Source organism: Loxodonta africana, chromosome 1 (assembly GCF_030014295.1).
Source record: "Loxodonta africana isolate mLoxAfr1 chromosome 1, mLoxAfr1.hap2, whole genome shotgun sequence".
NCBI lineage: Eukaryota > Metazoa > Chordata > Mammalia > Proboscidea > Elephantidae > Loxodonta > Loxodonta africana.
In genome coordinates, this window is record NC_087342.1 from 92316180 (window position 1) to 92331168 (window position 14989).

Consider the following 14989-nt stretch of genomic DNA (forward strand, 5'->3'; position numbering starts at 1 on the left):
CCAGTATCTGCCCTCTTTTCCGAGGTCTTCGCCGTCTTTCCAGATCTCGGCCAATCAGGAGCGAAGGAATCGGCCCAATCAGCCGAGAGAGAGAGAGAGAGAAAGAGAGTGTGTCCATAGCCGGAAGACCCGGATGAAGCCGTACCGAGGTTCAACTCAAGCGCAGCCAATTGTGGAGCAGTCACCATGGAGACAAGATAGAGGTGAAGGGGTGGGACCAGAGAAGGCTCAACCCTCTCAGGATTGGCCCGGCCCGGCCCATCACGTGCTAAACATGCGCATTTTACTTAGTCTCCATTTTCTGGCTAAGTTCTAACCAATCAATTGCTTTTGAGTCACAAATTCGAAAGTCCAATAGGAACCCAGACTTTGTCGGAAAGAGGAAGTGAAGGAAAGAAAGTCCCAAGCCAATTGCTTTTGGCCTTTGGTTATGACAGGCAGCTACTCAGACGAATAAAACTCTCCCTGGCTGAGGGACTGGCTTATCAAGTTGTTACCAATCCCATGGCTCTGCAGGCTGACTCCCACCATACCAACCAATAGTCACTGTGCAAAGGCAGGACCACGCAAGCCTCTTTCGGCACATACCGTTTATACCAATTATTGCCTTTGAACCCTACGTGATTGGCAGACACTCAGACCAATACTGGTTAAAAACCCTCAATGCCGCCCCAACTATCGTGGGCGGGAGGCGGTTTCTCGTTTGTCGGAGTGTGTGTTTGTGTGTTTGTGTGTACTGAGGGGTACCCGGGGGTGAAATAGAATCGGCAATGGCAGCAGCGGAGGAGGAGGACGGGGGCCCCGAAGGGCCAAATCGTGAGCGGGGCGGGGGGGGCGCGACCTTCGAATGTAATATATGTTTGGAGACTGCTCGGGAAGCTGTGGTCAGTGTGTGTGGCCACCTATACTGGTGAGAACTGGGAAGGGGGGGCGGGAGGAGGGGCTCACGTCTGTACTGAGGAGGCTGGCGGCGGGGGACCATAAATCATACAGATAATTAGAGGGCACATCCCCATAGGTGAGGCACGCGGAGGGGACTTATGTCTCTTCAGGTATGTGTCGGTGGGAGGGTCTCGTTTGTAAAGACAGACCCGTGGAAAGCAGAGGTCATGGAAATTAGAAGCTGAGGCGTGGGGTTATGTTAAGAGGGTGTGGGACGGGAGGGACATAGTAAGTGCTTACGGTGGTCTTAGCCGTACAGGTGGAGACAGATGATATCCAAAGGTTAGGGGAGGCATGCGTTAGCTGACTGTGGGAGGCGCAGGGAACTGTAGGATCACATTCAGGTGAGATCTGGGAGAGGTTGGTATGACAAATCTGGGGATAAGGGCACTGTGGAAGGGCAGCCTTGAGAGATTAAAGGGTCCTAGAAATACTTTATTGGACCTGAAAGTGAGTGGAAAGGAGTAAGGAGGATATATGTTAGTAAAAGGGGTTAGGCTTGGAAGTGATAGGGCTGGGTTGAAGATTAACTGGAAATTAAGTCTACAAGCAGACGGGTTGATAATGTATGTGGGTGTGTGTTGGGGAAAAGAGGATTGAGTGTGTTGAAGATGGTTGGAGCTTTAAGCATTGGAAGACCAGAGAAGCAGGAAGGCCAGGTTGGCTGTTGTAGAGGCTGCCGAAAAGATGTAAAGCAACAGCACAGATACCTGGAAGAGGAGTGAGATGGGTATCTATGAAGTCTGGGTCTGTGTCTCTTTTCTATAGTTAGCTTGACCTTTTTTTTTTTCTTCCCCCCATCCAGTTGGCCCTGTCTTCATCAGGTGTGTACTCAGAGGAGATGAAGAGGGAGATGGGGAGGCCTGAGGAGCTTGAAGACTGTACTGGAAACCAATTCATTTTTTTCTCCCCAGTGGCTGGAGACACGACCTGATCGGCAAGAGTGCCCAGTGTGTAAAGCTGGAATCAGCAGAGAGAAGGTTGTCCCACTTTATGGGCGAGGGAGCCAGAAGCCCCAGGATCCCAGGTGAGAGAGGAGGTGGTATTGAGGGGAAAGTCAGAGGCTTTTTGCCTGGGAAGGGTGTGTGAAAGAGGAGAATATTCCTGTCGATACTCCTTTTCCTCTTCCTCAGATTGAAGACTCCACCCCGCCCCCAGGGCCAGCGACCCGCTCCAGAAAGCAGAGGGGTGAGTCTTCTTGTCCCACTGTGTTTGTTCCTTGCCCAAGACTTGCCTGGTTCCCCTCTGACTTTCTTCACCTTCCTAGGGATTCCAGCCATTTGGTGATATTGGGGGCTTTCACTTCTCATTTGGTGTTGGTGCTTTTCCCTTTGGCTTTTTCACCACCGTCTTCAATACCCATGAGCCTTTCCGTCGAGGTGCAGGTAAGAGCCATCGCTCAGCTCCTACTGGGGAGCCCTCGGAATCCCCTCAAGTCCTCTCCCTGCCCTGGAGTGGGTGCGTCCTCTGCAGCTCTTCTCTCTCCCACAGGTGTGGATCTAGGACAGGGCCACTCGGCCTCCAGCTGGCAGGATTCCCTCTTCCTGTTTCTTGCCATCTTTTTCTTTATCTGGCTGCTAAGTATTTGAGCTGTGTCTCCTTCCTGCCCACCTCCAGCCAGAGAAGAATCAGTATTGGGGGTCCCTCGTGACCCTCCTTACTCCTGGACCTCCCTTCCCCAACCCTTCCACTTCTGTTTGCTAAGGCCCAACCAGCCACTCTCGAGGAGGGCATGGGGAGAAGTGATATCTGGACACAGGATGGGAGAGCCTTCTGCTCTGAACTGCTCGCTCGTCTTAACTCCCGGCCCTGAGGGAGGAGGACAGACTGAAGAGAGTGTCGGTTTTCCTTCTCCTAACCCTTTGTTTTCCTCTAGATTTCTAGATTTGATGTTGAAAGGTGGGCAAGTTTCCCTCTGACTCTCTCTCATTCCCCACTTGTTGATTTAATTTAATTTTTCTCTCCCCAGTGTCTAATGTGGGTTCTGACTCTAAGTGCTACCTCCCACTCACAACCTCTTTATTACAAATTCAATAAAAAAAAAGGTGAAAAGTATATGTGGGATCTATCCCAACGTCTTCCTTCCCTCCACTTTTCAGGACAGGAGCAGCTTCTCCCAGCTTGAGTAGATGTTTGAGGTGGTGTGGGACAGCATGGGGGTGAGCCCCTCCAAGGCTCTTGGGTGTACAAGGGGTAAGGTTGCCACATAAACGCGCGCGCACACACACACACACACGCAAAAGCACATGGGGCAAGGTGTATCGGGTGTTTACTTGTCACTGTTTAGGGGGGATCCTGGTTGTGGAAGGAAGTTTGGCGAGTTGGGGTAGATATTGTACAGGGGAGAGCTGGGCTGGGGCCAGAAGAGAGAGGGAAAGACAGAAGGGAGCTGACAGCCGAGGTCTGGCTGTGGACCCCTCAAGGCCCTCCTGTACTGCCCTCAGCCACCTCGGGCTCCTCCGACTGATTCAGCTCTGTGTGTTCCTCCTCCTCCTGGTTTTCCGGGGCCTTCCTAGGGAGGAGCAATGGGGAGAATCCTGCACATGGTTCCCAGTACTCCATGGTTCCACCCCAGACCTCTAACTTGGCTGCCTGAAAGCCCCAGTCTGAGATGTCTGGCTTTCTCCGCTCACCTCTCCTCTCGATGTTTTCGCCTTTGCCACACGATGATCCCAATGAGCAGGGCAGCTGTTCCCAGGCCTCCCAGGATCTCCAGGGCCAGGGCTAGAGTTCCTAGCCCTGACCCCCGCACATAGCCTGTAGGGAGAGGAAAACTGAAGGCACAGTACCCACCACTCACTTGTCCTTTCTTGTTGGCCATACCCCCAGCCACATGTTTTGGGGTGTGTCTCTTTCTGCTTCTCTGACCTTATCCAACTCCTCACCTGTGGTTGGCTCCTCCTCGCCTGTTTCTGGAAGACAAAGAGTAAGTCAGAAGGGAAGGCTTTAGGCTGGGGGAGGGCTGTTTAGTGGGGCCCCAGTGGAGTGTCTTTCACTTTCTTCAGTTCAGTGGTGGGAGAGACTCCTTTAGGGTTGGGCTGGGTTTGGGTGGCAAAGAGGAGACCTGGGTGTGGTGCACAGGGAAAGGATGGTGAGGCTCTGGGACAGTACCAGGATGGGGCAGGGAATAGGAGCCTGCACTGTCCCTCACCCTAGCCCCAGGATCCCTGGGATTTGGGGGGTGGTTTCCTCACCAATGATGCTGATGCGGACAGCAGGGCTTTCCTGGGGCCCATGGGTGGGATAGGTGGCCACACAACTGTAGATTCCCTGGTCCTGAGGCCCTACTTCACGGAGGAGCAGCACGGGGCTGGGGGACAGGCGCAGGGGCATGCCCTGATGGGGGAACAGGACAGAAGGCTATTATGAAACTCTTTTCCATACATCCCACATCCCATACTCGTATATCTACACTCTCAGATACTCAGTTTTTCTCTCCAGCTCCTTGCCTGCCTCTTCCTCCATTAGCCCCTGCCCTCTCTCCAGTTGCCAGTGATGTATGTGTCTATCTCCCAGCACCCTCTCTGCAGGTCACTTACATCCTTGATCCAGTGGATCTGAGGTGGGGGCTGGGCAGGGGCTTCACAGGTCAGGGTCACTGTTCCACCAGGAGCTACTGCTCCACCTTCTGGCTCGACCACTAATTGGACCTTCTCCAGGGGCACGGGCTTTGGGGCTGGGGAGGGGCATGAGGTTGAGAGTCATACTGGTGAATGCTCCTATGGGGATGAGCTTGTCCCCTTTCTTCCTGAGGGCTGTATGTCCAGAAGGTGCTCACTGAACTCAGGACCCTCCCTCTGCGCTCACCCCAGACACGGGGCTGGATGGGGGCTGCATGTAGGGCTCGGCGCCGGGGCAGGCCAGGGCTGAAGCTACAGGAGAAGGTGGGGCGGGGAGCTCCTCCCAGGGCAGGGGTCACCATCAGCTCCGACTGGACTGTGAAAAGCCCTGTCTCAGGGTGTCTCCTAGTCTCTTCCTTCACAGACACTCCTGGGGTAAGAGGAAGCAAAATGAGACATTTAAGAGTGGGTAAACTAATTTTTTATTGAAAAGGCTCAGAGAGAAGGCAGCTCACAGAGGGGACCTTGGGACTTACCTTTCCCATCAGATACCAGGTGTTTCCCATCCAAGTGCCAGTTAATTGTCCCTGCAGGGTAGCCCCCCTCCGACACACAGGTCCCCACCTAAGGAAAGAGTGGTTGCCTCATTCTTTGAAAGTAGAGACTTAATACACACACACAGCTACACTCCGTTTGCATTCACAGGGTCACCTTCTACTTCTTTTCTTCCACTACCTTATTGGGGACACCAGCTGTGAGTTCAGAAGCAGGATCTACAATTTCTGGCTTCCCAGGAATCTCTGGAGGAGGAAAAATCCAATCAGAGGCTGCAGCATTGAAGGTCCTCACACCCTAGGTGTGGGAATGGGGGCAGTGGAAGTCAGAGGTTCGTACACACCAGGGCCTAGGAGTTAAGGGCTGGGGTTGAAGGCTTTTCCTCAGATGAGAGGCAGGCCCTGGAGAGGACCCTGGAACCCTTACTGTAGACTTGGACTCGGTAGTTGGACTTGGTCTCCTTTCCTTTCCGGCTCATTGCCCGGCACCGGAATGTCCCCTCATCCTGGATCCCGACAGCAGGAAGGAGGAGGGAGCCGTTGGGGAGGATACGAGCTACTCTATCCCAGGAGTCTCCCTGGGTAGACAAGACTTTCCAAGCTTCTGTCCGGCCTGTGTTCTGGGGACAGAGAACAGGGACCTAAACTGTGCAAGTCCCTTAAGGGAGGACTGATGAGGTAGGGAGGTAGGGATATAAATCATCACTGTTCTCTCTGGAAGTTAGGTTGGTGGACAGAGCTCTGCTTACCAGTTTCCATTCCAGCTGCTGGGGTGGTTTCTTGGGGGCTCCCTTACAGTTCAGCACCAGTGGCTCTCCAATCCGGGCTGTGATATTCTGACTGCCTACTGCTCCTGGGGGACAGCACCATGAAGGGGCAGCAAGGGAGATGGGGGCTTATGAAATTAGGACAGGGTAGGTGAAAGAGCTTGAAAGGCAGTGCCCAGGTTCCTAGTAAGTTCTGGGGAGATTGAGGGAGGGGGCGGTAGAGTGCTCTCTGCAGGGAGGATTGGTTGTGGGGGAGTTGGCAGGGGGAGTGGCTCACCCCACAGACTGAGGACCAGCATCCAGGCTCCAGCTGCTGCCCTTGCTGCCATCCTGCTTACTCCCCAGGCTCCTGGCGCTGTCTGCCCCTTTCCCTCCTGTGGCCACCGCCCTAGGGGAGGCTTCTACCCTACCCCCTGCCCCCATCTCCCTGTCCTGTTCAGTCACAGGGAATGCTAGGAATTCATGTTTCTCTTAAGAGTCCTTCAGGTACTAGGAGAAACTATTATCACCCCACCCCTGGGCACTACCAGCCTGTGGGGACAGCCACACCTATGGGGGTGGGGAGGTGTACCTTCTTGAGTCTCTCATCCCCTTAGGGCCCCCAACCATCAGGACCCACCACTTTATTTGTATTCCATCATTGTCTGCGGTGGACGACTGGAGCCCCATCTTGAGGAGACAAGGTTGCTAGGCAACCGGGTTCAGACAAGGCTGTTGTTCCCCATGGTGAGAGAGACAAGGGTGAACTGTGGGCCTGGATAGTGAGGGCAATGCCAGGAGGAGGCATAACGGGAACTTGAGAAAAATGTCTGGGGCTTTGTGACAGAAAAAATAATTTTTTTCTGGGGTTTCTCATGTTTTTGAAAAAAATTCTCAACTAAACCCAGGGAAAAAAGAAATTTCTTTATTTAAAACTGCAGTTCTGTGAAACTACAAGTTTACAAGTGAGGAGAGAACTGCCCCTGGACCGTGCCTCCCGCCCCCCCCACCCGTCACACTCCCAACCTGCCCCCCCAGTCCTGCCCAGATCTTTGATGAGAGGGTTTCCCCCACTCAGTCTTGTGAAATCCTGAGGATGTTTGAGGGGTTCAGATGGCAGGGCTCAAGGCCGAGGATGGGATGGTGTTGGTTTTTTCCCCACACCTGGCTTTTTGCAACCTCCCTCTTATCTCTCTCCCTAACTCCTTAATTTTGGTGTGAGAAAAAAAAGGATACCTCATTTCTGGGGAAACTGAAGAAGATACATATACAAGCACCCCAACCCATATTTAACATATTTGGCAATAACCCCCTCCCGATCCTTCCCCCTCCAATCTAAGAAGTTAAAAAAAAAAATTAAAGACGTGTCACTCATAGGGGAAGGTAGCACCTTCAATTTTCTCAAAATTACGGAGTCCATCCCTGCCCAAGGGTTGTGGGAAGAGGGCGATAGAAAGCCAGCAAGTCATGCCCCACACGACCTCCACACCAAATGCAGGATCCAGCTGCCTACACAAGCAAAGAACACCTCAGCCACTTTATGGGTGAGGGATTGGTGCCCCACGAAATTCACTTCCTGATGGACAGGACTGGAGCCAGGACTCGCTTCACCAGTTCTATTTGTTTCCCTTTCTCTTACCAGGACCCCTTTGTCTATCACCCCTAACATGGGAAAGCAAAAAATCAAAAAAAAAAAAAAAAAAAAATCAATCGACATATTTATAAAAATGTCTACTTTCCCAAACTAAATTAAAAATCAAGAACCAACAACAAAAAACCCACCCCACCCCCCTCAAATACAGACAAATCCCAGGGTTTCTTTTTTTTTCTTTAAAAAAAAAAAAAAAAAAAGTTCAACCCCAAAGCCCAGTCAACAATTCTCTAAAGTAGCAGAAACTCCCTCCGAGGTAGATATCTGAGTCAGACACTCTCGTCCACCGAGCGATTCTATTGGTTTAAGATGAGCTGTGTATGAGGTAATAAAGCCGTCTGGAGGAGCAGGGGGTGGGGATGCACAGGGGGCACGGCCCACGTCCTCTATCCAGAAGTTGTGTCCCCATTTTTGGCATCTCTGGTTGGGCAGGGCTGGTGTCTCCACAGATTCCGGAGTAGATAAGTGGGGTGGGAGGGGAAGTAGGAGGAGGCCAGAGAGAGAGCATGGGAGAGAAACAGAATAGTTGTATGTGTCCGTGAGAGGTCTGAAAAACAGGTTTCTGGGAGTGTGTTTCTGTGTAAGATATAAAGGGGGGAGAAAAAGGCTGAAAGGAGGAAAAAAGGGGGAGACAGACCCCACTGTCCCCTTAGGGGACCCCATTCTCCCTGCCATGTAGTTACACCACCCCCAGCACTGAGAGTCCAGTCCGGGAGGGGAAGACCCCATTTGCCCTTCTCTGTCTTGTGCTTCTCCTGTGTCTGGGGTTTGTCCTCTGGATGCCTACATCTTCTTCAAGAGTCGCCTTGTGAGCCCCTGCCCCTGTGGCCCTGAGGGGCAAGATCAGTTGGAAGTGTCGGAGTGAACGCTCCCTGGTCCCTCTGTTGGGGATGTCACTGAGGATGGGGTTACAGCCTCCTGCCAGCCGCCATTTGCCTGGAAAATGAGAAAGAGAGACAGTTAGCCGAGGGCCCTGGGAAGCCCTGTGTGGGAACAATGCTGCCAGGGAGAAGGCCCTCCTGTTCTGGTGAGAGCTGGAGACGGGGGCTTCTGCTATCCACTTACCCTCATTTCCCGGGGGCTGTACATCTGGCCTCCCCCAAGGTTATCCCCATAGCCTCCAGGCCCCATCGAGTGTCGGAGTGATTCCACCTGCAGGCAGCACAGGAAGGCACGATAGGAGAAGCTGCGGAAGAAAAAGTTCTTGTATCCTAAAGGGATGGAAACAAGGTTTGAGAAGGCCCAACTCAAAAGGAGATGGAGCATCTGACCTGGGAAGCAGAATAGGAATCTCCGTTGAGCCCAGGCATCCCCAGAAACATGTCTCCGGATCCTGAGAGATTGAAAGAGCCGCCAGAGCCTTGGGGGAGCAGATAGGGAATTAGGGGAAGTACAACAGAGCCCGAAAGGGCAGACAGGTGACTCACCACAAATCTGTTTCTAAAAACCCTTTTGTACTAGCTTTGTTGGGCTGTGCTACTATACCCAAACTATCCACAAAACAACATTCCAACACTTGGAAAAAAGAGGCTGTTCCTGAGCCTCCTCTGGCCACCCACTGGAAGAAAGGCAGAAGTAACTACACTGAAGTGGCCTCTGTCCCCTGACATCCCCACCTTGTCCCCTCTCACCCCCAAGCACCCCCTCTGCTATGATCCTGCCTAGATTAGGAAGTGGGAACAAAAGCAGGAAGTGTGCAAAACAGCTCGGCAGGGTGGCAGTGGGATCCACCTGCAGAGGAAGGGGGTGTCGGGGAGCTGGTGCGGCTGTGGCCCCCCTGAGTGACTGACACTGCAGTCTTAACAGCATAGATGTTTGCCTCCTCTTGGAATTTTCCAATGTTTTTCTTATAGCGAATCCGTTTGTTGCCAAACCAGTTGGAGACCTGTGGGGTATTGGGCAGAAAGGAGGGTCAGGAGGACACCCTTCCTTCTGAAACTCCTTATTCAGTGGGAGCTGAGAGTTTTTTACCCAAAGACTCCTTCTCCCCAAGCCACCCACCCCCAATACCTGAGAGACAGTAATGCCACACTTCTTGGCGAGCTCCTCCTTAGCCTCCTCGCTAGGATAGGGGTTACTCAGGTGGGAGTAGAAGTACTCATTTAGGACCTCGGTGGCCTGTTTGCTGAAGTTCCGGCGTTTTCGCCTACAGGGGAGGGAGAAGGGTGATGAGGATGCTGGTGTCTTAGAAGGGGCACCATGTTCCGTAACTGCAGAGGACACCACTGTCACAAGGTACCATGTTATACAACATGGCGGCTTGGGGACTGGAGAGGAATGGGAAGGAACCCCTGGGTCCCACCTGGCATCCAGGAAGCGGGAACGCAGGATCATGACGGCCTCACAGGTGCTCTGCTTGAGCTGCATCTGGATGGCGCTGAACTTTCGATGGATGATGCTCACCATGCGCTCCATTTCCTTGGGTGCCACAGGCCGCGTACGGCTCTGCTCCCTCAGCAGATTCATGACGTGGGTCGTGAACTCATTACATGCCTGCATGGGGGCCCATGCAGGCATGCAATGAGGAGGTGAGGAGGAGTCCTTTGGCTTTGGGACTTCCTCCAAGAGCCTCTCCCTCCATTCATCCCAGCCTTCTCTCCTCACCTGCTCATACTTCTCCAGCTCTGAGTGGTAGATGTGGCGAATCTGGGCAAGTTTGCTGCGATAGTCCGAGTGCTCAATGGAGTTGTCAGGGGATACGCCACCCCCAGAGGCTGCAGCTGCTGCAGCTGCTGCTGCTGAGCCCCCTCCTTTCTCAGGTCCAGCCACACCCTCTGCCAGAAGCATGTTGTCCAAGCGCATCAGCTGCGGGTCCACCGGCTCCTCCTCTTGGGAGCTTCGGATGCTGAGGCCTAGCGTGCAGGCAAAAGGATTTAGGGACCTAGGTCCCCCACACCCAGCTCTCAGCCCTCCTAGTGCCTCTTAGAGCCCCAAGTCTCCCAATTTTGGTTTGCTCCCCAGTGCCCTTTGCAACCTCCCTGACTCCTCACTTTCCTCGTGGCCCCAAGTTGTCAAACTCTTAGCCCAAGACTTGTTGTGAACAGGGTTCCGTCCCCAGAGCTGAGGAATCAGAGAGAGACCACATACCGGTTTTCTCCTTGATTTCACACAGGACGCTAAAGAGAGCAGGCTTCATTCGGTGGCAATTTAGGGCGTGTTTCCTTCAGAGGAATGGGAGTGGGGAAAGAGAGAAAAGTTGAGCAGCTATAGAAGTGGAGCAGACGATGAAAGAAGAGAGCCTGAAAACCAGGGGAGAGGCAGGAAAATCTGTGGAAGGAGAAGGGAAATAGAAAGTGGGGTTGGGGGTTGAAGGGATTTGGGGGGACTTGGGAAGGGGCAGCTCCCATATTACGGGAGATGTGAGAAAGCAGCTTGGCTTCAGGAAGATTGAGGGAAGATGCTAAAGAAACCATGGGTGGGCTGGGGGCTTTGGGGAGTGGTCTAGGAAGCGTGCAGAGAAAGAGTTTGGAGGGGGTCACTGGAGAAATGAGGGTGACTAGGTAGATTTCAGAGAAAAACAGGAGGCTGGGGTGTAAAAGAGTATCAGAGGGAGCCAGAGAAGAACTGGGGGTGCTGAGCTCAAGTAGGGAGTCTGGAACTGAGCAGGGTGGAAGATATGACTCGCTGACTGTCTGGCTGAGCTGAGGGGGAAGGGTGGGTGAGGAGTGTTAGGAGCTCTGGGGAGGGGGTGCAGGGGCCCCCAGGTCTGGAAAGTTAGGGGAGAGGATGGCATAGCCTGAGAGCAGTTTCTTAGTCTGGGAGCCAGAAGGGGGCTCCAGAGACAGAAGGACGTTCCAAGGAAGTGTAGGGGTCAGCGAGAGGTTAGGGGGGGGTGAGACTACCTGGGGTTCCCTCTGTGAAGGTTTCAGGGCCTGGGGGTGAAGGGAGGTTTAAGAGGGATCACTTATCTCAGGGGTCCCAGGAGTAAGGAGAGGAGAATCGAGAGCTGAAGGATTCCGGAAAGGCTTCTGGAGTTAGAGGGCTCCCAGAAGATTCAGAGACTGTGAATAGGGTCCTGCCAGGTCTGTGTAGGGTCCCGGGGTGGGGGCACTCACTTGGCCTGGGCCTCGTCCAGGCTCTGGTCGGTGATGGTCATTATCTGCTGCAGAATGTCCCCGATGTCTTGCTTCCCTCGGCCTCCCGGGACCCCCCCGCTGCCCCCACCGGGGTCTCCGCCACCGGGAGGCTCGCCAGGGCCCCCAGGCTCCCCACTCACCAATCCCAGACCCCCCCGGCCCCCGCCTGGAGGGGGCGGCCCCAGCAGCCGCTCATCCATAGCTGGGGGGGGCCCTGGGGCCCCCTCCCTGCTCCGCCCCTCCCCCCGCCTGGTTACTTCTCCCCCCAACCTCGCCGGGGCCGCTGCTCCCTCCGCCCCCACCCCCGCCCCTCTCCTCCCTCTCGGCTCCCCCGGGGGTTCACCCCGGCGCTGAAGGGAGACCTGGGGTACCGGCTGGGCCCCCCACAGGAGACCCCGGGCCCCCGGCGGCGGAGAAAATGGAGCCGGAGAGAGAGAGAGAGAGAGAGAGAGAGAGAGGAGGCCCAAGCGGGGGTGTGTGAGAGAGAGGGAGGAGGGAGGAGGGAGAAGGGGGGGAGCGAGGGAGGGAGGCGGGGGGAGGGGAGCCGCGGAGGAAGAGGAGGGGAGAAGGGAGGAGGAACAGGGAGGAGCTGGGGGCGGAGAGAGAGAGAAACAGAGGAACTGAGACCGAGTGGAGGAGGGGACAGGGATGAGGGGACGAGGGGAGGAGACTGGGTCATTGGAGGCAATACGGGAAGGCCCCCGGGCTGGACTTCCGTGGTCCGGGAGGGGGCGTGTTGGGGTTGGAGGGGGGCAGCCACCTGGATTCCGCGTCAGGGATCGCGGTGATGTGGACTCTCCGGCCGCTGGAATGCCTGGGTTCACAGACAGCTCAGTTCATATTTCTTGTCCTAATGACTCCCCTTCTAGTTCTATTTAATTAAAACTGGGAGAGGGGGACTGGGGCGGGGGATAATTAGGGAGGTCTCCAGCTGCTGCTTAATGAGCCAGTAATTAACCAGCCAGAGAGGGGAGCTGGCCTCTGGCCAGCCTAAGGAGAAAGGCGGCCTCCGGCCTTACCTTCCCACCCTCCAACCCCAGCCCTCCAGACACTAGCCTTCAGTCCAGAGGGGAATTAAATTTATTCACACAACCAAAACATCAGACTGACTCCGAGCAGCGAGCAGAGGCGGCGGCGGGGACGGCGGGTGGGCAGGGCTAGTGGTCTGTTTCCAGCCTCTAGGCCCCTCAGCCCTGGGGCGGGGGAATGCCTTGGTGGGCGTCGGCAGACAGTCTTAATCTCTCTTCTTGCCCACCCACCCTTCCTTTCTTCTAACTGGGAAGGAGGGTGGGCTGTCTCTCCAGTCACAACCTTGGGAGGTTTGCCTTTTCTTGCAAGGTGGAGGCCTGAGTTCTCAGACCCTGCCTGGTGGGTTGACTCCTAGGGATGTCTCGACAGCTCCTGCTGGAGATTCCCAACCACCCCCTGAGATCTAGGAGTGGGGTGTCCCCTGGTAGCCGGGATCCCCTCACCGCCTCAAGCTCCCAAGTACTTGGGGAGGGAGTTCAATGATCATCCTACCTTGCCTTTTTACTATTAACAGGGTTTGAGAATTTTCACCCCCTCTATTTCCCACGGGTGCTGGTCTAAAAAACCCAGTGCCATCGAGTCGATTCCGACTCATAGTGACCCTATAGGACAGAGTAGAACTGCCCCATAGTGTTTCCAAGGAGCGCCTGGCGGATTTGAGCTGCCGACCCTTTGGTTAGCAGCCGTAGCACTTAACCACTACGCCACCAGGGTGCTAGTCTAGAAAAAAAAAAAGGATGAATATTGAGATTTCTTTTGGGTCTTCCAGTCTCTGCTGCCCCTGCCAAGCAGGGTTGAGGGCAGGCAGTGGGCCGCCCAGCTTTGAGCCCCAGGAGCGCAGAGGGGCCAGTTCAGGTCTCAGCAAGTATGTGTGGGAGGTCTGGACCTTTGCTCTTCCATTCGTCCCCCACCCTGAACCCTCAGCAGCAACTCCAGGAGCTCCTGTCCTCCTGGGGGTAGGGGAGGCTCTGACCGCTGGGCTTCCATCCGCTGGCACTGGAGGAGTGGAGGGAGAAGGGTGTTGGTGAGGCTCTGAGGGGAGCCAGGGTTAGTGTGGGGATACAGGATACCTATGATGAGGATGGGGAGACTAAAGAGCAGGCAATGGGGCAGTTGTCTGGGTAGCAGGAGAGGTAGGGCCTGAAACAGAACAGGGACTAGGGGGCCAAGAGGTCTGGGTCTTGCCTTCTGGAGGTGTCTCACCTGGTGACTGAGGATGGTGCTGTAGAGCTGTTCTCTGTCCTCAAGAGGCCGGGGTGGGGCTGGGGCTCGGTTTGGGGGGATCTGGGGGACACAGAAGGTGGCCCTCTGCTCCTCCAGACGGCGGGACTGGGCCTCAGCCACTAGGTCCAGAAGGCGCTCTGTCTGCAGGGAGAGCAGGGAGGCCGAGCGGGGCCCCAGGGCTGGGGAGAGGAGGGGGAGGGCTCAGAGAACCAGAGAACTTGAGAGATGGGTGGGGGGGGGGGAATAGGGTGAGGTGATTAGGGACTTGGGGTTAGAGCTGAGGGGGTGTGATGGACAGTCTGGAGGAGGTGGAGGGGAGGGCCCACAATGGTCTTGGTAATGGGATCACGAAAGATGGAACCAGGGTTGGGAGCTCCCTGGGCGGTAGAGGTACCTGTGTGGCGGTTCCCTGGAGGAGGGGACGGAGGAGCAGATCGCCAAGGACGAGTGGTGGTGTTTAGAGGGGGCCAGCCCTGTTCATCCTGGGAAGGGCCCTGATGCTGGGAGATGTCCGTTCCAGTCAAGCAGGGGTAGGTAGAGAAGGTGGAGTGGGCAGGGGGCTAGGCCAGCGGCCTGCTTCCTCTCTGTGTCTCCCTTCCTGCCTCAGTGTGCCCAAGCCCTTTTAAGTCTCCTGAGTTCTCCGTTGCTGGGTCTCTGCCTGGGTCCTCTCCCCTCCCTCTCTTCAAGTGTCAGTCTTCCCCCTTAGTGCCCGGCTCACCTGCTCACCATCCTCTTCTCCGTCCTGGGCTCTTTCGGTCTCCATCCCCTGGAGGGGAGAAACTGGTGGGGGAGGGGTGGCTGGGATTTGGGAAGAGTGCCAGAACCCTGGGTTCCAGAGGGGAGTGGGGGCTGGAAGGGGTGGGGGCCAGCTGGGGGCTAGATGCCTGGGTTCTGAGCAGGAAGCTGGGTTCCTGGTCAGCCCCCCCACGGGCCCCGCCCATCCCTGTCAACTTCCTCCAGTTCTCTTTTCCCACCCAAAGAGTTGCTCGACCTCTCTAGCCCCAGGGGAGCACAGAGATCAGGAAAAACTCCTCCGGCCGCAGGAGTTAGAGGGGGGCTCTCGGTGGGGAAGGACTCCTGCCTTTCTTATCCCCACAGCCTCAGCACCCCCATAGCCCCTGGCTTTGTTCCCTCCACCCCTGCCTCCCCTTCAGCTCTTTCTGTCAACACTGTCAACACAGGAACTAGCTACACAGGAAGTGGTTTC

At 55.3% G+C, this 14989-nt stretch overlaps 4 protein-coding genes across 6 annotated transcripts; 1 reads left to right on the forward strand and 3 right to left on the reverse strand.

The window, feature by feature from the left end:
• Positions 1–614: 614 nt before the first annotated feature.
• RNF5 (ring finger protein 5) lies at positions 615–3196 on the forward strand. Its single transcript, XM_003422249.4, has 6 exons — positions 615–910; positions 1748–1766; positions 1857–1969; positions 2076–2130; positions 2210–2327; positions 2434–3196. The coding sequence occupies exons 1-6, from the start codon at positions 771–773 to the stop codon at positions 2529–2531; spliced, it is 543 nt and encodes a 180-aa protein (XP_003422297.1). The 5' UTR covers positions 615–770; the 3' UTR covers positions 2532–3196.
• Positions 1874–7525, reverse strand: AGER (advanced glycosylation end-product specific receptor). The gene is made up of 11 exons (XM_003422241.4): positions 6101–7525; positions 5806–5909; positions 5484–5676; positions 5238–5302; positions 5039–5126; positions 4750–4932; positions 4482–4618; positions 4137–4278; positions 3828–3854; positions 3576–3699; positions 1874–3454 (listed from the first exon to the last, which is right to left on the reverse strand). The coding sequence occupies exons 1-11, from the start codon at positions 6150–6152 to the stop codon at positions 3361–3363; spliced, it is 1209 nt and encodes a 402-aa protein (XP_003422289.1). The 5' UTR covers positions 6153–7525; the 3' UTR covers positions 1874–3360.
• A 119-nt stretch (positions 7526–7644) lies between these two features.
• PBX2 (PBX homeobox 2) lies at positions 7645–12476 on the reverse strand. 3 transcript variants are annotated; one of them, XM_064284094.1, is made up of 10 exons: positions 12290–12476; positions 11509–11552; positions 10541–10614; positions 10058–10305; positions 9756–9946; positions 9464–9599; positions 9185–9338; positions 8725–8813; positions 8519–8605; positions 7645–8389 (listed from the first exon to the last, which is right to left on the reverse strand). In XM_064284094.1, the coding sequence occupies exons 2-10, from the start codon at positions 11547–11549 to the stop codon at positions 8297–8299; spliced, it is 1113 nt and encodes a 370-aa protein (XP_064140164.1). In that variant the 5' UTR covers positions 11550–11552; positions 12290–12476; the 3' UTR covers positions 7645–8296. The 3 variants fall into 3 exon arrangements, with proteins under 3 accessions (XP_064140164.1, XP_064140161.1, XP_003422274.3); XM_064284091.1 differs by having other exon boundaries at positions 11509–11555; XM_003422226.4 differs by lacking the exon at positions 12290–12476 and having other exon boundaries at positions 11509–11744.
• Positions 12477–13346: 870 nt separating this feature from the next.
• GPSM3 (G protein signaling modulator 3) lies at positions 13347–14874 on the reverse strand. The gene is made up of 4 exons (XM_064284121.1): positions 14501–14874; positions 14177–14282; positions 13762–13961; positions 13347–13554 (listed from the first exon to the last, which is right to left on the reverse strand). Exons 1-4 carry the CDS (start codon positions 14543–14545, stop codon positions 13417–13419), a joined length of 489 nt encoding a protein of 162 aa, XP_064140191.1. The 5' UTR covers positions 14546–14874; the 3' UTR covers positions 13347–13416.
• Positions 14875–14989: the final 115 nt, after the last annotated feature.